The 18,929-nt window shown below is 53.6% G+C and overlaps 1 protein-coding gene across 1 annotated transcript; it reads left to right on the forward strand.

The window, feature by feature from the left end:
• Positions 1–44: 44 nt before the first annotated feature.
• ARHGAP1 (Rho GTPase activating protein 1) lies at positions 45–18,929 on the forward strand. The gene is made up of 13 exons (XM_004436922.3): positions 45–134; positions 3,899–4,080; positions 4,271–4,366; positions 10,449–10,536; positions 14,249–14,380; positions 14,748–14,834; positions 15,037–15,135; positions 15,550–15,657; positions 15,738–15,814; positions 15,994–16,071; positions 16,601–16,729; positions 16,934–17,037; positions 17,179–18,929. The coding sequence occupies exons 2-13, from the start codon at positions 3,942–3,944 to the stop codon at positions 17,365–17,367; spliced, it is 1,326 nt and encodes a 441-aa protein (XP_004436979.1). The 5' UTR covers positions 45–134; positions 3,899–3,941; the 3' UTR covers positions 17,368–18,929.

Genomic DNA, 18,929 nt, shown 5'->3' on the forward strand with positions numbered 1-18,929 from the left:
GGAAGTGGGTTGGAGGTGTGGCGGAAGTGGTTGGGGAGCGAGGAGACAGAGAGTAGGCGGTACCCGTTCTACCGCGGAGCCGGATGTTTGCCGAGCTTTGACAGGCGTGGCAGAGGGAGCAGTGCCTGACCACGGTGAGCTGCAGGGCGCGGGGTCTCCCTGGGTGTGGTGGGGGAAGAGAGGGGACTGTCCAGGTCATCTGAAGGGATGGGGTCCGGATGGGGAGGATCTAGGCGGATCCGAGGAAAGGAGCAGGGGTGGGATGGGGCCTGAGAACCTGGCCCTCCCGCTGCGGGGATTCTGCCCCTCTCCCGGGTCTGCAGTGAGAGAACTTCACTTCCTTCGCTGCCTTCCTCCTGCTCCCCCCGGGGCAGAGTGCAGGTCACATCGCTGTCGTAGAGAAAGCCCATGGGAAGAAGTCTCCCTGGTCTGATCTGGCGAAGCGCAAAGAACAAGAAATTTGGGGGAAGTGTTCCACCCTGCTACTTATTAGGCCACGCTTTCATGTGTATTTCTTAATCTGTGAAATGGAGTAATTACGCCCAACATTCGGGTTTTGTAAACCTCTCTATGCAAACGAGATTGTAGTTGAAAGTCTTGTTGTATTTTGGGATTTGCGCTTTTGAAATTCTGGAGCCCCAAGTAGGAAGGCGATCCCAACCAACACCAGAGAATGCGAGTTTGAGTTATCTCAGTTCTTCACGGAGGAGATTAGGAGAAAGGCTATACTTTGCCCTTTTGTAGAACCTCTCTGAACCTCGAGAATCACGTGAATGACAGTCACTTAGAGAATTATTGAGGGATTGATTTGCACAGAGACCACCTTAGACAGACATGGATTAAAATCTTGACTCTGCTGTATGACCCTAAGCAATTTGCTTATTTTTTCTGGTCCTCACTTTCCTCGAACTGTAAAATGGGGTTAGTAGTACGTGCCTCACTGGTGCTGTTGTGAAGTTGTGTGTCCAGTTGATGGTGCTATATAGACCCTCAACAAATGTTGGTTCTCTTCTCGACTTAGGAGATAAATTAATTCATTCAGTCATTCAACAAATGATTGAACATCTGCCATGTGCCAGATGTAATTCTCATTAGTTCAGGGGTTCTTTTTCCCCCCAGACTCCCACGTTTTTATTATTTTATTGAGGTCACATTGGTTTATAACATTGTGTAAATTTCAGGTATACATCATTATACTTCAGCTTCTGTATAGACTGCATTGTGTTCACTACCAAAAGTCTAGTTGCCATCCATCAGCATACATATGTGCAGGTCAGGGTTCCTAAACAGTGATTCTCAGAGGGCCTGTGAACCCCTTAACATTGCATGCAAGATTTCATGCTTGTGCTGATTTCTCTTAGTTAAAAAGGCCACAAATTTCATCAGAATTTCAGAGAGGTCCAGGACTTCCCAAAGGTTAAATCTCCGCCTAACGTGATTCTCAAAGCTTTTTGTAAAGGTAGACGTTTTACCTACTGAGAAGGGAAAAATTAATCTCAAAGTAAGGAGTATTTTGCACAGAGTGGAGCGGGGCTTGTAGGTGACTGGAGTCTTAGGCAGCCAGGATGCTTCGTTTCCACTACTTTATGTTAGAATTACCCTACACTAGCTTCCCTCACCCTCCCGCTGAATGGGAGCTAAGCTTCTGGGCTCATAGAGGCCAACAGCTGGGTTGGAGGGTGGTGTGAGAGGCCAGTCTGTCTGGGGAGGTGGGAACGACTGTGATTAGTTATTCTGGAAAAGGAGGTCATGGAGCGGGGGAGGGGTCAGTCCTGGAAGAACTGATGAAATTGAGGAGGAGTTACTGGAAAAGAGATGGCGTTCAAGTTCGGCTCCCTTTTAGAGGGTATCTCTCTCCCTCCCTCACATATACTTCAGCTCCCAGTTGCTCCTTCTAATTCTGTTGTTCACTTCAGCACAAGTATTTTAGAACACTGGAGAATTCTATTTCTGGGAGGAGCCTTCACTTCTATAGATGAATAAATTTAGGCCCAGATAGGAAGAGGAATCGCCCAGCATCTTTGCAACTCATTGGGTTAGGCAGGACTAGAATCCAGTTCTCCATATACCTCATCCCATGCCTTTTTCTTTGCATCAAGCGCCCACTGTGTGCAGAAAGACTTCTCTGGGATAGCTAGGGGCAGGGCTGAAGGAGCACTTGGTGCCTGGGCAGTGACAGAGAGAAGAGACGGAGAGAAGACTCAGGCCTAGAGAGAGTCACTTTGAGCTGAATTCTGTGCCTCTTACCCAGTGGGGTCCCCTTTTGGGGAGCCTTCACAGCCTCCTTGTTGAATGGGACATGTAGATGAATCAGGAGTGGATTCCTCAAGACTGAGGGTTGCCTGCACTGGAGGGTTGAAGGGGAAGGAGGGAGCTGGGGTGAGGGGCTCAGCAGCACTTCCTGAGAGAAGTGCATTCCCAAATAAGAGAGGGTCGTCTTTCTCTGTGTTGATGGGAAGGGACTTATATTTTGGTGGTAAGCAGCGGGAATGAGTAAGAGTAGCAGATAAGGCCAAAGGAGAGGAAGGGGAAGAAGAAGATTCTTTTTTGGCTGTTCAGCTGCTGGGCTTTGCCTCAGGAGCTTGAAACAGCTTTTGCCACGGAAGCAGTGTGGTTGCCGTGGTAACAGGGTGGTTGTTGCTAGGCACAGGGAGCCAGTTTACCATCCAGAGTCCTCGGCTGGGCTGTGATGTGTGCAAGAGGTTGTCATGTAGCCTCAGAGCCCAGGGGTGTTCAGGGTCTGGATCTCTGCTGGCAGCTCTCCTCTCTTCTTCCTACCCACGCCTGGGTCTTGTCTGCACTCCTTATCTGTTCTGCTGATTCTCTGACCATATATGTCATTTTTGGGCTTCAGGAATGCAGCGGGCTTAGAGCAGCCTCTTCTCTGCGGTTGGACTGAGTGGGTTGAATTGAAACTCCCCTCCCTCACCCAGATGGTGAGCTCGTGATGAGAGAGGGATTGGCTTCCCCTTAGGGCTGAAGACAGAAGGTGCTGCCCCCAGGCCGCATGCAGTCACATCCTTACAGCCAGACCCCAGACCTGGGGAAACCCAGGTTCAGAGTCGGCTCTTCTCCCTCTCAGCCTGCTGTAGCTGCTATTCTGTTTTTCACCTCCTTTTATCTCAGCCCTCTGGATGTCATGGGCTGCCCCCTTTCCCATCTGTGCCCTCCAATCCTTGGCGCAGTCTGTTGATGTTTCCCACCTTGAAACTAGCGTCAGGAGCTCCCCACAGATTAGAGTGAGCTTGGGAGCCCCCAGGAGCCTGCAGATTGTCTGCTATGACTGGCAGGCAGATCCCGTCCCCTGCTCCTGCTTTCTGTCCTGGGGCAAACCCAGCTGGGCCCCTCGGCCATGGCCTTTTTCTGGGACCCTGTGGTCTCTGGCCACCTCCTCTTCCCTAGGCCAGGGGTCAGGGATGGAGTGGCCAAGGCCACAGCTGACCTTTTTCAGGCATGGGGTTTGGAGCATCCCTGTGCTCCTAAGATTCTTGCAACATCTCTACCTTCTAACTGCTGGGGCCTGGGAAGCTTCTGTGCTCTATGACCCATGTGGAAAGGGACATGGACCTCTACCCTTTGCAGCTGGGACTGCATGACTGAACCAGCTGGGCAGTGGGCAGCACAGGGCCTGGCACGGCTCTTGGCTATCCAGCTGGAGGACCCGAAGGCAGGCACTGAGCTGTGCCATCCTCTGTCCCAGCTGCCTTCTCTGGCAACGTGTCAGAAAACTGTAGAGCCAGGAGGACCGGGAGCTATATGGAGCTCTTGGCAAGGATGAGAAGTGTTGAGGAATAGGAACAAGGGAGCTTGGGGTAAGAACGAGTGGGAGCAGGAGGGCTTGCTGTAGAAGTTAGAGGTGAAAAGAGGGGGTCATTGACCTGCCACCCCCCCTTCCCAGGTTTCTCTTCAGGTTCTGTGGGGTGAGGCTGTGGGGAACAGGCATGGCCATGGACCCACTCTCAGATCTTCAGGACGACCTGACCCTGGATGACGCCAGCCAGGCTCTGAATCAGCTGAAGCTAGCCTCCATTGATGAGAAGAACTGGCCCTCGGACGAAATGCCCGACTTTCCCAAGTCAGGTGGGCACCGCCAGATCTCAGGCACCTTAGAGGAGAAGACCCCAGGAGGGCAGGATGGGGGCAAGCAGACCAGTCCCAGGGTGGGGCTGGGAGCACAAGCCTTACTAGGGGGAGGACCAAAGAGCACGACTCTCAGGGAGAACACTGTACCAGCCCCCAGATGACCCACTGATTTTGCTGTGTTCCTCAGATGACTCCAAAAGCAGCTCCCCGGAACCTGTCACACACCTGAAGTGGGACGACCCTTACTATGACATCGCCCGGCACCAGATTGTGGAGGTGGCAGGTGAGCACACCCAGTATTGCACCTCTTTCCTCACAGTCTGCACTCCTGGCACGAGGAAGAGAGCCCCTTGTGCTCCTCCTGGGTGGGGGGAGGGCTGTGGGAAAGGGGCAGGTCTGACCCCTGACCCTGGGACTCCTGAGCACATGTACCAGTCTTTAAAATCACAGGCTTGATTGTGATGGCCTCTTGGTCTGTTCACCTGCAACCACATCCTGACCTGTGACCCCATTGTCTCCACTGGCAGACGGTGTGTGAGAGGCACTGTGGCCTAGTGACTTTGAAGTCAGAAAGCCTGTTTGATTTCCGGCTCTGCTGTCTGAACTCGTTTCTTCCTCACAGGGTTGCTGAGAGGATTATAATAGTGAATGTATGTCAGAGCCTAGCCCGGAGCCAGAACGTAGTTGGCCCTGAATAAGTGGTCATTCACCTCCCTTCCCTGTGCCTGCATGTCAGCTTTTCCACCCCATCAGTTACTGGGGATCAGGGAGGTCCCAGTCCCTCCTGGGATCCCCTGCATCCAAGGAAGTCTGGAATGGCAGAGCCTCCTTCCAGAAGTTAGGGGCCACGTGACCCCTGGAGCATCAGGGTCCTGGCAGATGCGCTACCTGGCTGAGAACAGGTGCAGAGCCCCCTTTGGGTCTCAGCTCAGTGAGCTCCCACCTCCTGTTCATAAGGCAGGACCCAGAACACTCCAGGAGTGGAGGAGGTAGCAAGGCTGGTGATGACCTGGTGGCTGCCTTTAGGGTCCTGTTGCTCGAAGAGGAAATTGGAATTGTAGGATCCTTTGTCTTTCCCCGAATGGTTGTCTGTCCTCACTGGTGAGGCCAGGCAGCTAGAAGCAAGGGTGACAGCATGGTCCTGCTCTGAGGCATTGGGGTGGGCAAGAGATCCTGGTAGCACATGTCCCGTGAGCCCAGTGTGGTGCTGGCTGAGGGGTCTGAAGGCATCTGGCCATGGAGATGCGGCAGGGAGCTCCATCTCTCCCGAATGCTGGGCTCAGAGAGGGATGGGGCAGTTGAGAGGGTTGCCCCTACTGTCAAAGGTGTTTCCATGGCATCTGTGTTCCTGGAGCCTGCCCTGGTCTGGGTTGGGGGCCTTGGCCGTGGCCTTTCTCACCCCTGCAGGAGCAAGGCTGAGAGTTCTTTCCTGGCCTAGTCGTGACCTCGGCACAGGAGAGTCACCTGAAGGTTCAGAACCTTCTCTCCTCTCTCCCAAAGATGGACTTGCCTGGGGCATGGTGGGTGTCCAATGTGAAGGAGTCTCTATCCTGACATCCTCCAGGCCTGTGTGGCCAAGTCACAGGGCAGAGCAGGGGAGGCTGGCCCACCCGCACCCCCCGGGTGACCCCTCTTCCTTCTGCAAGCAGAGCTGCAACATGTTTCTGTTTCCCCAGGGTGCGATGGGCCTGAGGAGGCCGAGCCAGGTAGGTGCGCTCCTGGCTCTCTGTGCTTGGCCTCTGGGCTGTGAATCAGGAAGGGCTCTCGGTGGAGGCCAAGTGGGGCCGGCTTAATTGCAGCCCCACTCTGGGGAGCTGGGAGCTGGCAGTGACTGGGAGCCGGAAATAGCAAAGGATTTATGGGCAGTTTGATGGGGCGGGGACTGTGTGTGGACACATTCAGAGCACAAAGGGAAAGGAGCGCCGGGGGAAGGAGGGGCCGTGTCCATGGAGGGTGGGGGGTGCTGGCTGTGAGCAATGCCCGACTTGAGTGCTGACTCAGGGCCCCTCTGGTGGGGCTGCCCCCCATGTGTGTGCCCCTCTGACTGGTGAGAGGAGTTTGGATTGACACGGCCAGAGTGAGACTCGTTTGATGAGACCACGGTGATGTCCCAAGAGGCCAGTTTCCTGGCATTAGAAACCAGTGAAAGAGCACACGTTGGCAGGGAGGACAGGTTATGTCCCCAACTCCTCTGCAGCTTCTGTTCTCCTTGCCAGTGGTGGCTGTCACGTTCCACAGTCAAATTTGACCCAGTCCAAGTGGGTTCTCTCCAGTGGTGTTCTGGTAAATGTTTAACAGTTGGCCCTCCAGAAAAGGAAAAAAAAAAAGCTGTTTTTTGCTGCATTTGCGATTTCTACCACAGCAGATTTCAGACTACCACATGATGTCAACTGGCTTGCAATATTCCTGACAATTTAACAATTTAACAATTGTGTGAGCTGGCTCCAGCATGCTGCCCCAGCCCCCACCTCCCATCTCCTTGGCCTGCTCTGCAGGTTGTGGGCAGGGCGGGTGGCTGGACTGGGGTTCCCAGCATGCCTGCTGGAGTAGCTACGCTTCACTTTAACACGCAGGCCTCCCTGGGAGAGTTCCTGATCGGTATCTGGGGAATGCAGAGGCTTCGTTCTCTGGTGGCTGCTCTTTTTCTGGGGCTTTCCACAAACGCTGTGCCTCATCCTCATTGAGCCTCGCCCCCAGGACTGAGACTCCAGTCCTACCAGCTCCTTCTCTCCCTTCAATCTCTAGGGCAGAAGTCTGTTCTTTTCTGAGATCAGGAGAGGAGTTCCGGGCCTTTCTACAAATGCTTCTTCTAGAAGCAGTCACCCTGCCTGCTGGAAAATGCCCAAGCCACCCAAGGGCTTGGGCACTGGGACTCCACTCCAGGAGGGGAGGGCAGGGCTAGAGCCTGGTGTTGCCCGTATCTCATGGCTCGCCTGTCTGGGAGTCTTGCCATCCAGCCCCTCACTGATCCTCTTTTTGCCCCCCCTCCCCACCCGGGCTTCGTTCAAAATGCATTCATAGCACACCTACTGGAACAAGCCCTGTAGTCAGCATTGAGGATTCAGTGAGGAAAAACACACATTCCTTCCTTCGAGGAGCATACAGTCCAGTAAAGTGGTGCTTAAAACTGGTCCGAGTCCTCTCTGAGAATATGAAAGGTGGGACCTCTTCCACTAGAAAACATGTGCCTGTACTTGTCATACTTTTCATGTAACATCACGGCGTTGGCAGATGCCCATTGTGGAGCCCTGGTTGAGAAGCCAAAGTTTCTCATTTACAAGGTGCTGGGGCCAGCTGAGCGATGGAACCACAGGCCCTACCCCTCACCCCAGTTGCTTGCTTAACCAGTTACTAGCTCTTTAAATTCCAGAGCCCCATGAGCTCAGACTTTCTGCCCTGCCTGAGTCCTCAAATCTGCAAGCCAGTGAGGGCTGCCTTACTGTTAGGGTCAGGGATGGAAAGAATCTTTTGGAATCCGCCATGCTCCTCCCGGTATTTTTGTCCTACATCCTGGGCATTTCCTCTGCTTAGAGGGGAGGAGGGAGATGACGTCCCTCCCCTCACACACTCGTGGATGGAGGCCCGGGGGTTTCTGAGCTCCAGATTGTACATGAGGCTGTGCTTGCCAGTCTAACCCTTCGTGCCTGCCGGTCTGCTTTTCATTCTCCTGTCAGAGCCCGTGGGAAGTGAATCAGAGCAGGCCCAGAGCCACCCCTGGCTGGCCTGGAAGGAACCCAGGACATCAGGATTAGGCAAGGGTATGAAAGAGAGCGGGTGGCACCTGGTCCTTCAAAACAGACCTGCTGCTGGATGGAGCTGGACCTTTTAAGGTGGACTTGTAAGTCTGGAAAAGTCTGTCCCATGCTTTGGGAAACTCACTGTCTAAAGCAGTCTCATAACCTAGATAGCATTGTGAACAAACTCAGAAATAGAGCTGAGCATACCATGTAATGCTGACCTGTGACTTTGTGCAGGCTACCAACATTTATTGAATACCAGCCACGTGCTGGCCTCTGGACCAGCACGGGAGATTCGAAGATGGATGAGACACAGTCCTTGTCTTTGAGCTGCTCATAAGCCAGGAGAGGAGACAGGCACATAAACAGTTAGACAGGAGTCCAGGTGTCATGACAGATGGATGATGGCTCAGGCTGGGAGCCGTGACAAGGGGCAGCTAACCTGTCTGGGGGAAGGAGGAGAGGACACAGGCTTCTGGGAGGAGGTTATGCCTGGGATGAGTCTTAAGGATTCCAAAGAGTTAGCCTAGAGGAGGGGAGCAGAATTGTCTAGAGGAAGTTCTGTCTGGTGTGAGAAACAGCAGAGGCTCAAAGCGGCCTGATGTGTACAGGGCTGTAAGCACTTCTGTGTTGGAAGTGTGTGTGGTGTGAGCCTGGAGAGAAGCAGGGCCAAGCCTGGAGAGTCCTGTGAGCCGTTTACAGGACTGGGGGCCCAGAGAGTATGTCTGGGGTGGGGTTCAGGAGGAAAGGAGGAGTCAAGGCAGGAGAGTTGGGGGCAGGTAGTTGTTTATAATTCTCCAGGGCTAGAAGTTGGGGCAGTTTACATGGGAGAACAGCCTCTCTATGGGTTTGGTGGGCTGGGCTCAGACCCTGACCCAGGGAATTCTTGGAGGGTCCTGGCTAGGACCTTCCAGGGCCAACAGAGGCCAGGCAGTGTTTTGGGTGGAGATGGAGGATTGGAGGGGCTGATCGAGAGGCTGGATACGAGGCAGACTGCTGGGAGCGAGGTGCTAACTCAGGCCAAAACACCCAGCCGTGCAGCCAGCAGGGATGGGAGCCACCCTGCCCACATTCCAGAGCCTCCATCAGCCTCTCCACTGAGCCGTGCCCTAGCCCTAGAGAAGAGTCAGAGCCTTAGCAACCACTTAGAAAAGCACTGACTCCTGGGTAAAGTCATGAACCAAGAAGAATCATCAAGATCATGGCTTATTAAATGTGGAGGAGACACTCAGCAAGGCGTGGGGGGATCCTTAATGCTCAGAGGGAGATGGAGGCCAGACTTACTGCACTTCACGGGTTGTGTAAGTGGTCTTTTATTCGCCTCTGAAGCAGTCGGAATTAGGCAAGTGTGGTTTGGTGTCTCTGGAGAGGCATGAGGGTAGAGATAAAGGGAAGGTCCCCGGGACACGGGGCAGGGGGCACCAGGTCTTGTTCCCATCGGGATTTTCTTGGGGTCCCTGATCCACACTGACCCTGGAAGAACATCTCACTTTGGGGGGTAATAGCATATGTCTTGGAAGTGCCCGGCTTTATGACAAAGCCAGATGGTCAGACCAAACTGTGACTAGTTTTGGACAAACATCCCTGAGAGAATACACCTAAATGAGCATTGTCCCACAGCATTACAAACTCCTCTGAACTCCATGTTCTTTAGAATATCCTTAATGGGAAAGGATACGATTTTTAGAAATGTGTAGAACTCAGTCAGAGCCAAGTGTGATCAATAACTCTAGTAATAAAATCAGAAAGCGTTGTCAGAGGTCAAAAAGGAGACGTGAGTATTAAGTAGGAATCAGACTGATTTCCTCAGTGGCCTCAGACTTGCTGAGAAGGTAGCTTCAAGAAGTTTCCCAAATACATGCTGCTCAGAGGGGGTGCTTCTGCAATATGCGTGGACTTTTAGATAACTGTTTAGCAAGATAACAATTGCTTTGGTGGGTGTGACTTTTTTTTAAATTGAGGTAAAATTTACCTAATATAAAATTAACCATGTTAAAGTGTACAATTTGCTGATATTTAGTACATTCACAATGTTGTACATTTCTATCTAGTTCCAAAATTTCATCCATACCCATAGCAAACCCTGTACCCATAAGCAGTCAGTCTCCATTCTCCCCTCCTCCCAGCACCTGGCAACCACTAATTTGCTTTCTGTCTCTATAAATTTACATATTCTAGACAGTTCATACAAAGGGAATCATACAGTATGTAGCCCTTTGTGTTTAGCTTCTTTCATTTAGCATAATGTTTTCAAGGTTTATTTACAATGTAGCATGTGTAAGTACTTCATTCATTTTTATAGCCAAACAATGTTCCGTTGCATGGATATACCACATTTTCCTTATCCATTCATCCATGGATGGACATTTGAGTTGTTTCTACCAGGAATGGCTTTTTTAAAAGTCATGTATTTCTTATACCCCAGCAGACTAGCCCTGAGAGCAACCTGTCCCTCCTTCAGCGACACGCCCGTGAGTGCAGGCAGCTGCCCAGAGGTAGATCTGCACGGGCCACTCTGGCTCCTGTGCTCCATGGTCCAGGTCTCCGGGCCCGGTACCTTTCAGTTTCTCTCCCTGCTTCTCTCGGTTCATCTTCCACCCACCGTGCTCCATCTTTCTCCACACCTAGGAGATGACAAATATGGGCGGAAGATCATTGTCTTTAGTGCCTGCCGAATGCCCCCAAGCCACCAGCTGGACCACAGCAAGCTCCTGGGGTGAGTACCCATGGGGAAGGTGGTGGCACCTATGCCCAGTAGAACCTGATGCCGTTTTCCTTACTGTCCCTCCCTGCCCGGGGGTGCCAGGCCACCGCCTCAGTGCCTCCCCTCTTCTGAGGGAGCTATTTTACATTTAGGGGAGAGCACTGGGCCAGGAATCAGACCTGGGTTCTAGTCCTGGAAACTGTGTAACCTTGGCAAGTGCCTTCACCTCTTTAAGGCTCTTTTTCTTCACTTTTCACAAGGGATAATCATATAGCCCTTCTTCCTCGTAGGAGTGAGATATTGCACATGAAAATGCTTTGAAAAGTAAAATACTGCTCAAATGTGAGGCCTAATTATTATAATGATATGGTGTCTGATGTGGCTGCAGTCATTCATCATTTGTATGGATAATTAGTGTTATTTTGTGCCAAATTTGGTGCCATTGACTTCTGTACCTATCTGGGTTCTGTTAGCCAAATATATGCACTAGCTCTGGTTGGTCTAGAAATCTCCCGATGCAAGTCCGAAGGCTGATTGAAAGCGGGAGTTCGACAGACCTTGTTCCGATAAACATTCATTGCTGAGCCACCAGTGCGCTGGCACTGGGCCCACAGCATGGATAGGACCCCCATGGAGGCAGAGCCATAACTGATTTCCTCCTGATGCTCCTCGGTGTGTGTCTGGTTGCCATCTTGCACCTCTTTCCTGACCAGTTTAAAGCACTCCCTGCAGTTGAAAATGTCTGCACTGCCCATACCAGCTCTTTGGGATCCCGAATGGTTCTGTGGGGGGCGGGGGGGGGCGGGGACAGGCAGGGGGTCAGCAGAAGGGGAAGGGCCTGTGTGCAGAGTCTCTGTGGTCCCTGTGAGCCAGGACCGGGGCTGAGTCTCCTGCCTCGTGTGAGCTCTTTATCCCTGGCCACCTGAGCCCTCCTCCCGCCGCGCCTCAGACAGGCAGGCAGAGCCTTGCCCAGGCCCCCCACGTGGCCCTGCCGGGAACAGGCCGAGGAGCGCAGCCTGAGGATGGCTGAGTCACCTGCCCTCCCCACTGGTTCCGTCACATCTGACAAGGCAGGTGACAGACTCCTGGCCAGATAGTAGTCCGAGTGGGAGGAAGTCAGGATGGCGATGGGAAAGCACCCAGTTTTCAGGAAAAAACTTGCTGAGTGAGGCCGCCCCACGCCGAGGCTTCCTCCGGCTTCAGGAAGCCCTCTGCCATCCATCCTGTCTGTCCTCCGTCCCTTCCTGGGCAGGTGCCCCACCCCCGCCTGGCCTGGTCACAGTCTCTGCTGGCAGCAGGGAGGCGCCGCCAGCATGGATCAGTCCAGTCGTCTTGTTTTCGGTCAGCTTATCTCAGACTTTGCTTTCCCAGCTGTCCACCCAGATCTGGGGGCTTGAGATAGAAAGTGCCTGAAGCTTGGATTCAGAAGACAGATTAAACTTCAGCTCTGCCTCTTACTAGCTGTGTGCTTTGGGGGCTGGTCCCTTCTGAGCCTTATAAAAATAAGAATTGTGCACACCTCACAGGGTCGTGTGGGGTTTAGGTAAGATAATATATGTGAAATGCCATTGTATACATTTGTAAAGTATTACAATTTCAAGAATTTAGAAAAATGTAGGTAGCTATAAAGAAAAAATATAGACAACTATAAAAAAAAAATTCTCCCATAAAACCACCACCCAGAGAGAAAACCACTGTTAATATTTTAGCCCATTCACTTTCTATTTTTTCCCTAACATATACAGAACTCTAGTCAGCTTTGTATCTTACAAACGTTTTTATCTTCTGAGCATTAAACATTCTTTAAGGACATCCTCAAAAAACATTTTATTGACATATAATATAGATAAAGTGAACAGATTATGTATACTGCTTGATCGGTTTTCAAAACTGAACACACCACGTCACCTGCACAAACCTCCCTTTGCTCTTGCAACAACTTCTCCAAAGAGTAACCACTGTTCTGACCTCTGACTTCACAGATTGGTTCTGTCTGCAGAAACATCCTGTGAGGTATTCTATTTATAGATGGCCTGTGATTTATTTAACCAATTCCCTGTTGTTGGACAAACTTGCTGCTCCATTTTTTTTTTCCATTATAAAACAGGCTGCAATAAACAGCCTTCCACAAAAATGTTGCTGTTCATCTGATTATTTCCTTAGGGTAAATTCCTGGCCATATTTTTACAGGGTCAAAGAGTAGGGACATTTTATAGCTTCTGATAAACATCACTTGATCATCCTCCAAAAGGTCCATCAAAGAATGAGTGAGTTTCACTACAATTTTTGCTATTTTGTCATTGCAAAATGCCATCTTTTTTTTTTTTTTTTTTATTGATTGATTGATTTTTACCCCAAAGCCCGAGTAGATAGTTGTATGTCATAGCTGCACATCCTTCTAGTTGCTGCATGTGGGATGTGGCCTCAGCATGGCCGGAGAAGTGGTGCGTCGATGCACGCCCGGGATCTGAACCTGGGCCGCCAGCAGCAGAGCTGGCGCACTTAACCACTAAGCCACGGGGCCGGCCCAAAATGCCATCTTTTTATGTGATGGCTCTTTGCAAACTGCAAAGCGCTCCATGTGTGTAAGGCATAAATTATTGCCTAGTTAATAACAGTTGGAATCACATTAATAATCCAGCTGTCGACACTTCACATGCCCACCTGTACTGGCCTGGCCCAGCACCCACGGACCAGTGTTTAGGTTACCCTCTCTGGGTCAGGTGAGGTTGTATCTGGGCATGTAGTCCAATCCTTGGGCACTTCTCAAGGCTCCTTCCCTCCTTCCCTGCCTCCCCTTCGAAGCCCTTAGCATTCCTGCCTGCCCAGCCTCTCAGCCTGGAGTGGTGATCCTGCTGGGGCCTGGGAGCCGGCTAACCAGAAAGAGGGCTTTCCACTGGATCCTCTCCCTTTCTGGAATTCCTGTCCGATCGCTCCCTACTTCTCCAGCTCAGGTGGGCTCCACACCGGCTGTGTTTGTGTTGGGGTGCTAGGTATCATGTCGTGAGCATAGGGACCCAGAGATATGGCTCTTCAGCCCATGAAAAGCCCAGTGACTTGAGCAGAGGACGGCACCCTCTGGCCACCCCGATCCCCTCTACAGGCACAGTGTTTTACAGCTTGCGCCAGTTCGAGTGTAAAAGACAGAGCTGTCCTGTGGTCGAGAACACAAACTTTGGAGTTAGTTCACCTCCAGGCTCTACCACAAGCTGTGTGACCTTGGATAAGCACTTGACCTCTCTGAGCCTCATTGCCCTCACTCATGAGAAGGGGATAATATCAGCCTTGATTGTTACCAGGAAGTCCTGAGATAATGTATGCAAAGTGCTTGGCGGACTCTAAAACCTTAATATTGACAAATGGTGATTCGTCATTATTATTGACTCAGGGCAATCCTGTGAGCAAGTATTATTCCCATTTTTTCTGCAGGTATGTGAAAGGGCTCCAGATGGATCCTAGTCTCCTGGCTTCTAGTCAGTGCTCGAAACTGAGGGCTGTTGTTGTTGATATTATTATTGTTATTCCTCTGCCCAGCCCAGCCACTACCCTGTACCTCCTCCACAACAACATAGCGACTGATTATGCAGCCAGAATAGAGACGGCAGGGCTGGGGCTCATGGGGCGGGGTGTAAGAGAAGCAGGAGGTTCCTGAGGTGCTGGGTTTTGTCTGAATGGGGCCATGCTTGTGCGCAGGGCAGGCCTGAGCAGGGCTTTTCTCTCGAAGGTACCTGAAGCACACCCTGGACCAGTATGTGGAGAGTGACTACACGCTGCTCTACCTGCACCACGGCCTGACCAGTGACAACAAGCCCTCTCTCAGCTGGCTCCGCGATGCCTACAGGGAGTTTGACCGCAAGTGGGTTGGGGCCTGGGGGCAGGTGGCTCTGGAGCCAGCTCTCTGCCAGATTCCAGGCTGCCCTCCACCTGGGCAGGAGTTTATTCCATACCAGGGGGAAGCAGGTGCCCCCGCCTGGGTAAACACAGAGAGTCTGAAGTCGGAACAGCCTGGGCTTGAATCCCAATTTCTCTACTTACTCGCTCTGTGACCCTTCACGTGACTTAACCTCTCTGGGCCTCCGTTTCCTAATCTGTAAAGCGGGGCAACAATGGCATTTACTTCGCAGGCTTGCCATGAGTAGTCCAATCAGAAAACATCCTTTCAGAACGCAGCTCTGTGCCCATCCTCCCACGCCCACTCCTGAGTTTCCGTTCTGCTTCTGCAGGTACAAGAAGAATATCAAGGCCTTGTACATCGTGCACCCCACCATGTTCATCAAGACCCTGCTCATCCTCTTTAAGCCCATCATTAGGTGAGCAGGCCGAGGGCGGGCCAGTGGTCTCCTCGGGCTTTCCCTTGAACTCTGCAGCAGAAACCTGAGAAGGCCAAGCATCCTGGGGATAGACCAGTTGGGGCTGGGCCTCGGTCTGATCTGGGTGGGCTGCTGAGGGGACAGTGGAGGCCTGCCGAAGCAGGCCCAACTCCCCGACCCGTGCCCTTTCCTCCGTCGGCAGCTTCAAGTTTGGGCAGAAGATCTTCTACGTGAACTACCTGAGTGAGCTGAGCGAGCACGTGAAGCTGGAGCAGCTGGGCATCCCTCGCCAAGTGCTCAAGTGAGGCAGGGGGCAGGGGCTGTGCGTGCCACATAGCTCATGTTTGTGGGGTAGGACATGCCGGCCGAGGGGAAAGGAAGCCTTGAGAACCCCCGGATAAACAGAGGAAGCGAATGTAGTGATTCAGAACCCAGCTCGGTGCCTGTCCTCCCATGCCCACTCCTCAGTTCCCGTTCTGCCTCTGGAGGTACAAGAAGAGTACCAAGGCATGTGGGGTCAGAGGGCGAGTTCAAATCCCATTTCTGTCACTTAAAAGCTATATGACTGAATCTCTTTAAAGTCTGTACTCCCTCATGCGTGAAGCAGGGTTGCTATGAGGATTGAATGAAGTAACCCGTGTAAATAGCCCAGTGAGTGCCTGACAAACAGAGGTTGCCATGGTGACCAGAGCTGGGGTCCCATCTGCTCCCCCAGGTATGATGACTTCCTCAAGTCCACACAGAAGAGCCCTGCCACAGCCCCCAAGCCCATGCCACCACGGCCCCCTCTGCCCAACCAGCAATTTGGGGTCTCGTTGCAGCAGTGAGTATGAAAGGTGGGCAGGCCTGGGGCCTGGGGACCGGGAAGGCCACAGACCCAGCTCACTGCCCTTGTCCCCACAGCCTCCGGGACAAGAACCCAGATCATGAGCCCATTCCGCTCGTGATCCGGGAGACCGTTGCCTACCTGCAGGCCCACGGTGAGTGCCAGGGTCCAGCCCTCCCCTTCAGCCCTGACCCCTCTCAGCTGGGCAGGGCTGAGAGGTCTCACGTGCGTCAGCACCCACACTGACCTGACTGGAACCCCAAGACATAGAATGGGTGGGGAGTCTCCACAGTGCCTCAGAGCTCTGAGACTCACCAGCCCCACTGTTCCCAGCTCTCACCACTGAGGGGATTTTCCGGCGGTCGGCTAACACCCAAATTGTACGGGAAGTGCAGCAGAAGTACAACATGGGTGAGTGGTCCGGGGGATGCGTCCAGGCCCAGAGGGCCGGTACAGATCACGTGTGTGCGCATGCGCGCGTGTGTGTGTGTGTGATGGGGTTGGGGGCATGTGTGTGACTGCTGGGGGCTTCTCTGCCTTCTGCTGCCCTGAAAACAAGGGTCCCAGATTCTGTTCCTGTCAGAGGTTTCTGTGGCATTTGGCATAATTACATGGGTCCCACTCCTGCCTGGCTGTGCTGGGCCTGCTCCCTCATTGGTCAGGCTCCTGGGTCCTGGGTTCAGGTTCATTCAGAGGCGAGGAACAACTAGTGTGTGCTGGGGGCCCCCACTCCACCCGGATGGCCTGAATCTGGGTCCCCTTGTCACAGCGGGAGAGGGGAAGGCGGGTGCAAGAGGAAGCTCCCTGGGAGGAGGAGGAGGAGGCTTGTGGCTGAGGACGAAATCAGGCAGTGGCGCCTACTTGGCCTCCGGATGGGCTGGAGGCCTCCAGGCGGGGCCCAGCTCCTCTCCATCCCTCCTCCCCCCGCCCCCACCCCCAGGGCTGCCTGTGGACTTCGACCAGTACAACGAGTTGCACCTGCCAGCGGTCATCCTCAAGACCTTCCTCCGGGAGCTTCCTGAGCCCTTGCTCACCTTTGACCTCTACCCCCATGTTGTGAGCTTCCTCAGTGAGTGCCCACCCCTCTCTTCCCTCCTCAGCTCTGTGCTTATTCTGCCGGGTTGGGGCTGGACTCGGAGCAGGTGGGTCTGGCCTATCCTCCAAGGAAAGTCTGGTTGGGGTCTCCCTTCTAGCCTCGTGTTAAGGCCTCCTGAAGCAGCCTGGCCCCGGCCCCGGCCCCGGCTCCTGTAACCTGGGCCCCCATTCCTCATAGACATTGACGAGAGCCAGAGAGTGGAGGCGACGCTGCAGGTCCTCCGGACGCTGCCTGAGGAGAACTACCAGGTGCTTCAGTTCCTTACTGCCTTCCTGGTGCAGGTGAGACCTCGGCCTCAGCTGGACTGCTCACCTGGAGGAGGGAGGAAGGGAGGAGGAGCTGCCGCCCCTGCTGCTCCCTGGCATGGGTGCAGGAGGCAGGGTCTGTGGCTTCCTGCTGCAGCCCCCTGATTCCCTCCACAGATTTCTGCCCACTCTGACCACAACAAAATGACCAATACTAACCTGGCTGTCGTCTTCGGCCCTAATCTGCTGTGGGCCAAGGATGCTGCGATCACACTCAAGGCCATTAATCCCATCAACACCTTCACCAAGTTCCTCCTGGACCATCAGTGGGAGTTGTTCCCTAGCCCTGACTCCAAGGGGCTCTGAAACTAGCCCCTGCCCCACCAGCCCCCTTCTCTGATAGCCCCAGTTTGGAATCTTCCTCTTGGCATCAGCCTTACAGGAGCCCGGGACTCCTGCCCGGGAAGGGGCCATGAGGCCCCCGGGAGATAGAAGCTGGAGCCAGCCAACTGGGCAGCTCCTCCTCCTCCTTCTGTCCAGCCCACGTCTCCGGCCCTGGAGGCCTTGCTGTAACCACAAGACATTTTCTTCGCCTTATACTTCTCACTGCCTCCTTGGATCCCTGGCTCCTGCCGGGTTCTGCAGAGCTGGCCTTGGCTCTCCAGCAGAAGGACTGGCCCTGGCACCCCCTTTCTGGCTTTCTCCTGCCTCTTTCCCTGGCAACTGCAGATGCCAAAATCACTGCCGGCTGGGCTGGTCGCTGGGGCTGGTCCTCCCCTTCCTGATTGCTGGGGAATGAAAGGCTGAGCTGGCCGGCCCTGCTGAGGCTCCCCAGTTTGGGTGAAGGCCTGGGTGCAAGCATCCTGCTCCTGTCCTCGCCTCTAATGGCTCAGCTTTGGGTATTTCCACAGCTAAGGAACGACAAGGCCGGAGTTGGCTTCCTACTTCTGCCTTCTCTTCTACACATCCTGGGTCCTCCTTTCCCAAGTGGTACTGCCCTCAGGATGTCCTTACCCCCTGGTTCTGCCAGGACTGGCAGCTTGGATGACAGGGCGGAGTCCCAGCATCCATTTGAAATAACCCCCGAGAGCCCCCTGGTGTCTGGTCAGACCACTGACAAGCAGTCTCAGCCCCCCATGCCTTGCCTCCCTTCCCACCTGGACAGATCCTCAGCCTGAGGCTCTTAGGGACATGTGTGTTGTGGAGACACACTGTCCCTGCTCTGGCCAGAGATGACTCAGTGCCTCAGGATCCATGGTGGCTCCTTCCTTAGCTGGGGGCTCCTGGGGGGGCCGGGCAGAGACTTTGCTAATTAGCTTGGCCCCTGCCAGATGAGTTCTAGCAACCTCCCCCAAGGAGCGTGGGGCCCCAGGGCCCTGGTGTCTTTCAGAAAACCTGGACCCTGATGATGATGGATATCCCTCATTCCAGCTGTGTCCCTTAGAATTACACTCCTTCCTGGTGAACCCTGGGGCCCCCCCTTCCTGCAACCTGGTCCCCTGGCAGCAGGGAAGTACCTGCACAGTGGCCCTGCCCCGCAGCCTTGGCCAGAGCCTGTAGCGTGTCCAGCCCAGCTCCATCTGGGGGCCGGGTGGGGCCTGCCCTGACCTCACTGGGCTCTCTCCCCAGGGCACTGGCATGTCAGGACTCCCAGGCCTGGCGTGGCTGCTGGCTCCATCAATCCCTGTGTCCCTAGCTGGGGCCTGGGCCTCTGCTTTCTGCCCTCCTTCATATATCAGGTGTTGCTCACAGCCCCGTTTACTGGGGAGCCTGCGGATCTATCTGGTCTGTACCTGGGGAGGGGGGTGGGCGGCACTTGTGCTGTGAATCGAGGGGTCACATTCACACTTAATGACTTCCTTGGCACCAATCATGTATTTCACCTTTGCACTTTTTGTATTTCAATAAAAATGGAGATGGAAACTGCC

This window comes from Ceratotherium simum, chromosome 34, assembly GCF_057802395.1.
Source record: "Ceratotherium simum simum isolate JZ-2026a chromosome 34, ASM5780239v1, whole genome shotgun sequence".
NCBI lineage: Eukaryota > Metazoa > Chordata > Mammalia > Perissodactyla > Rhinocerotidae > Ceratotherium > Ceratotherium simum.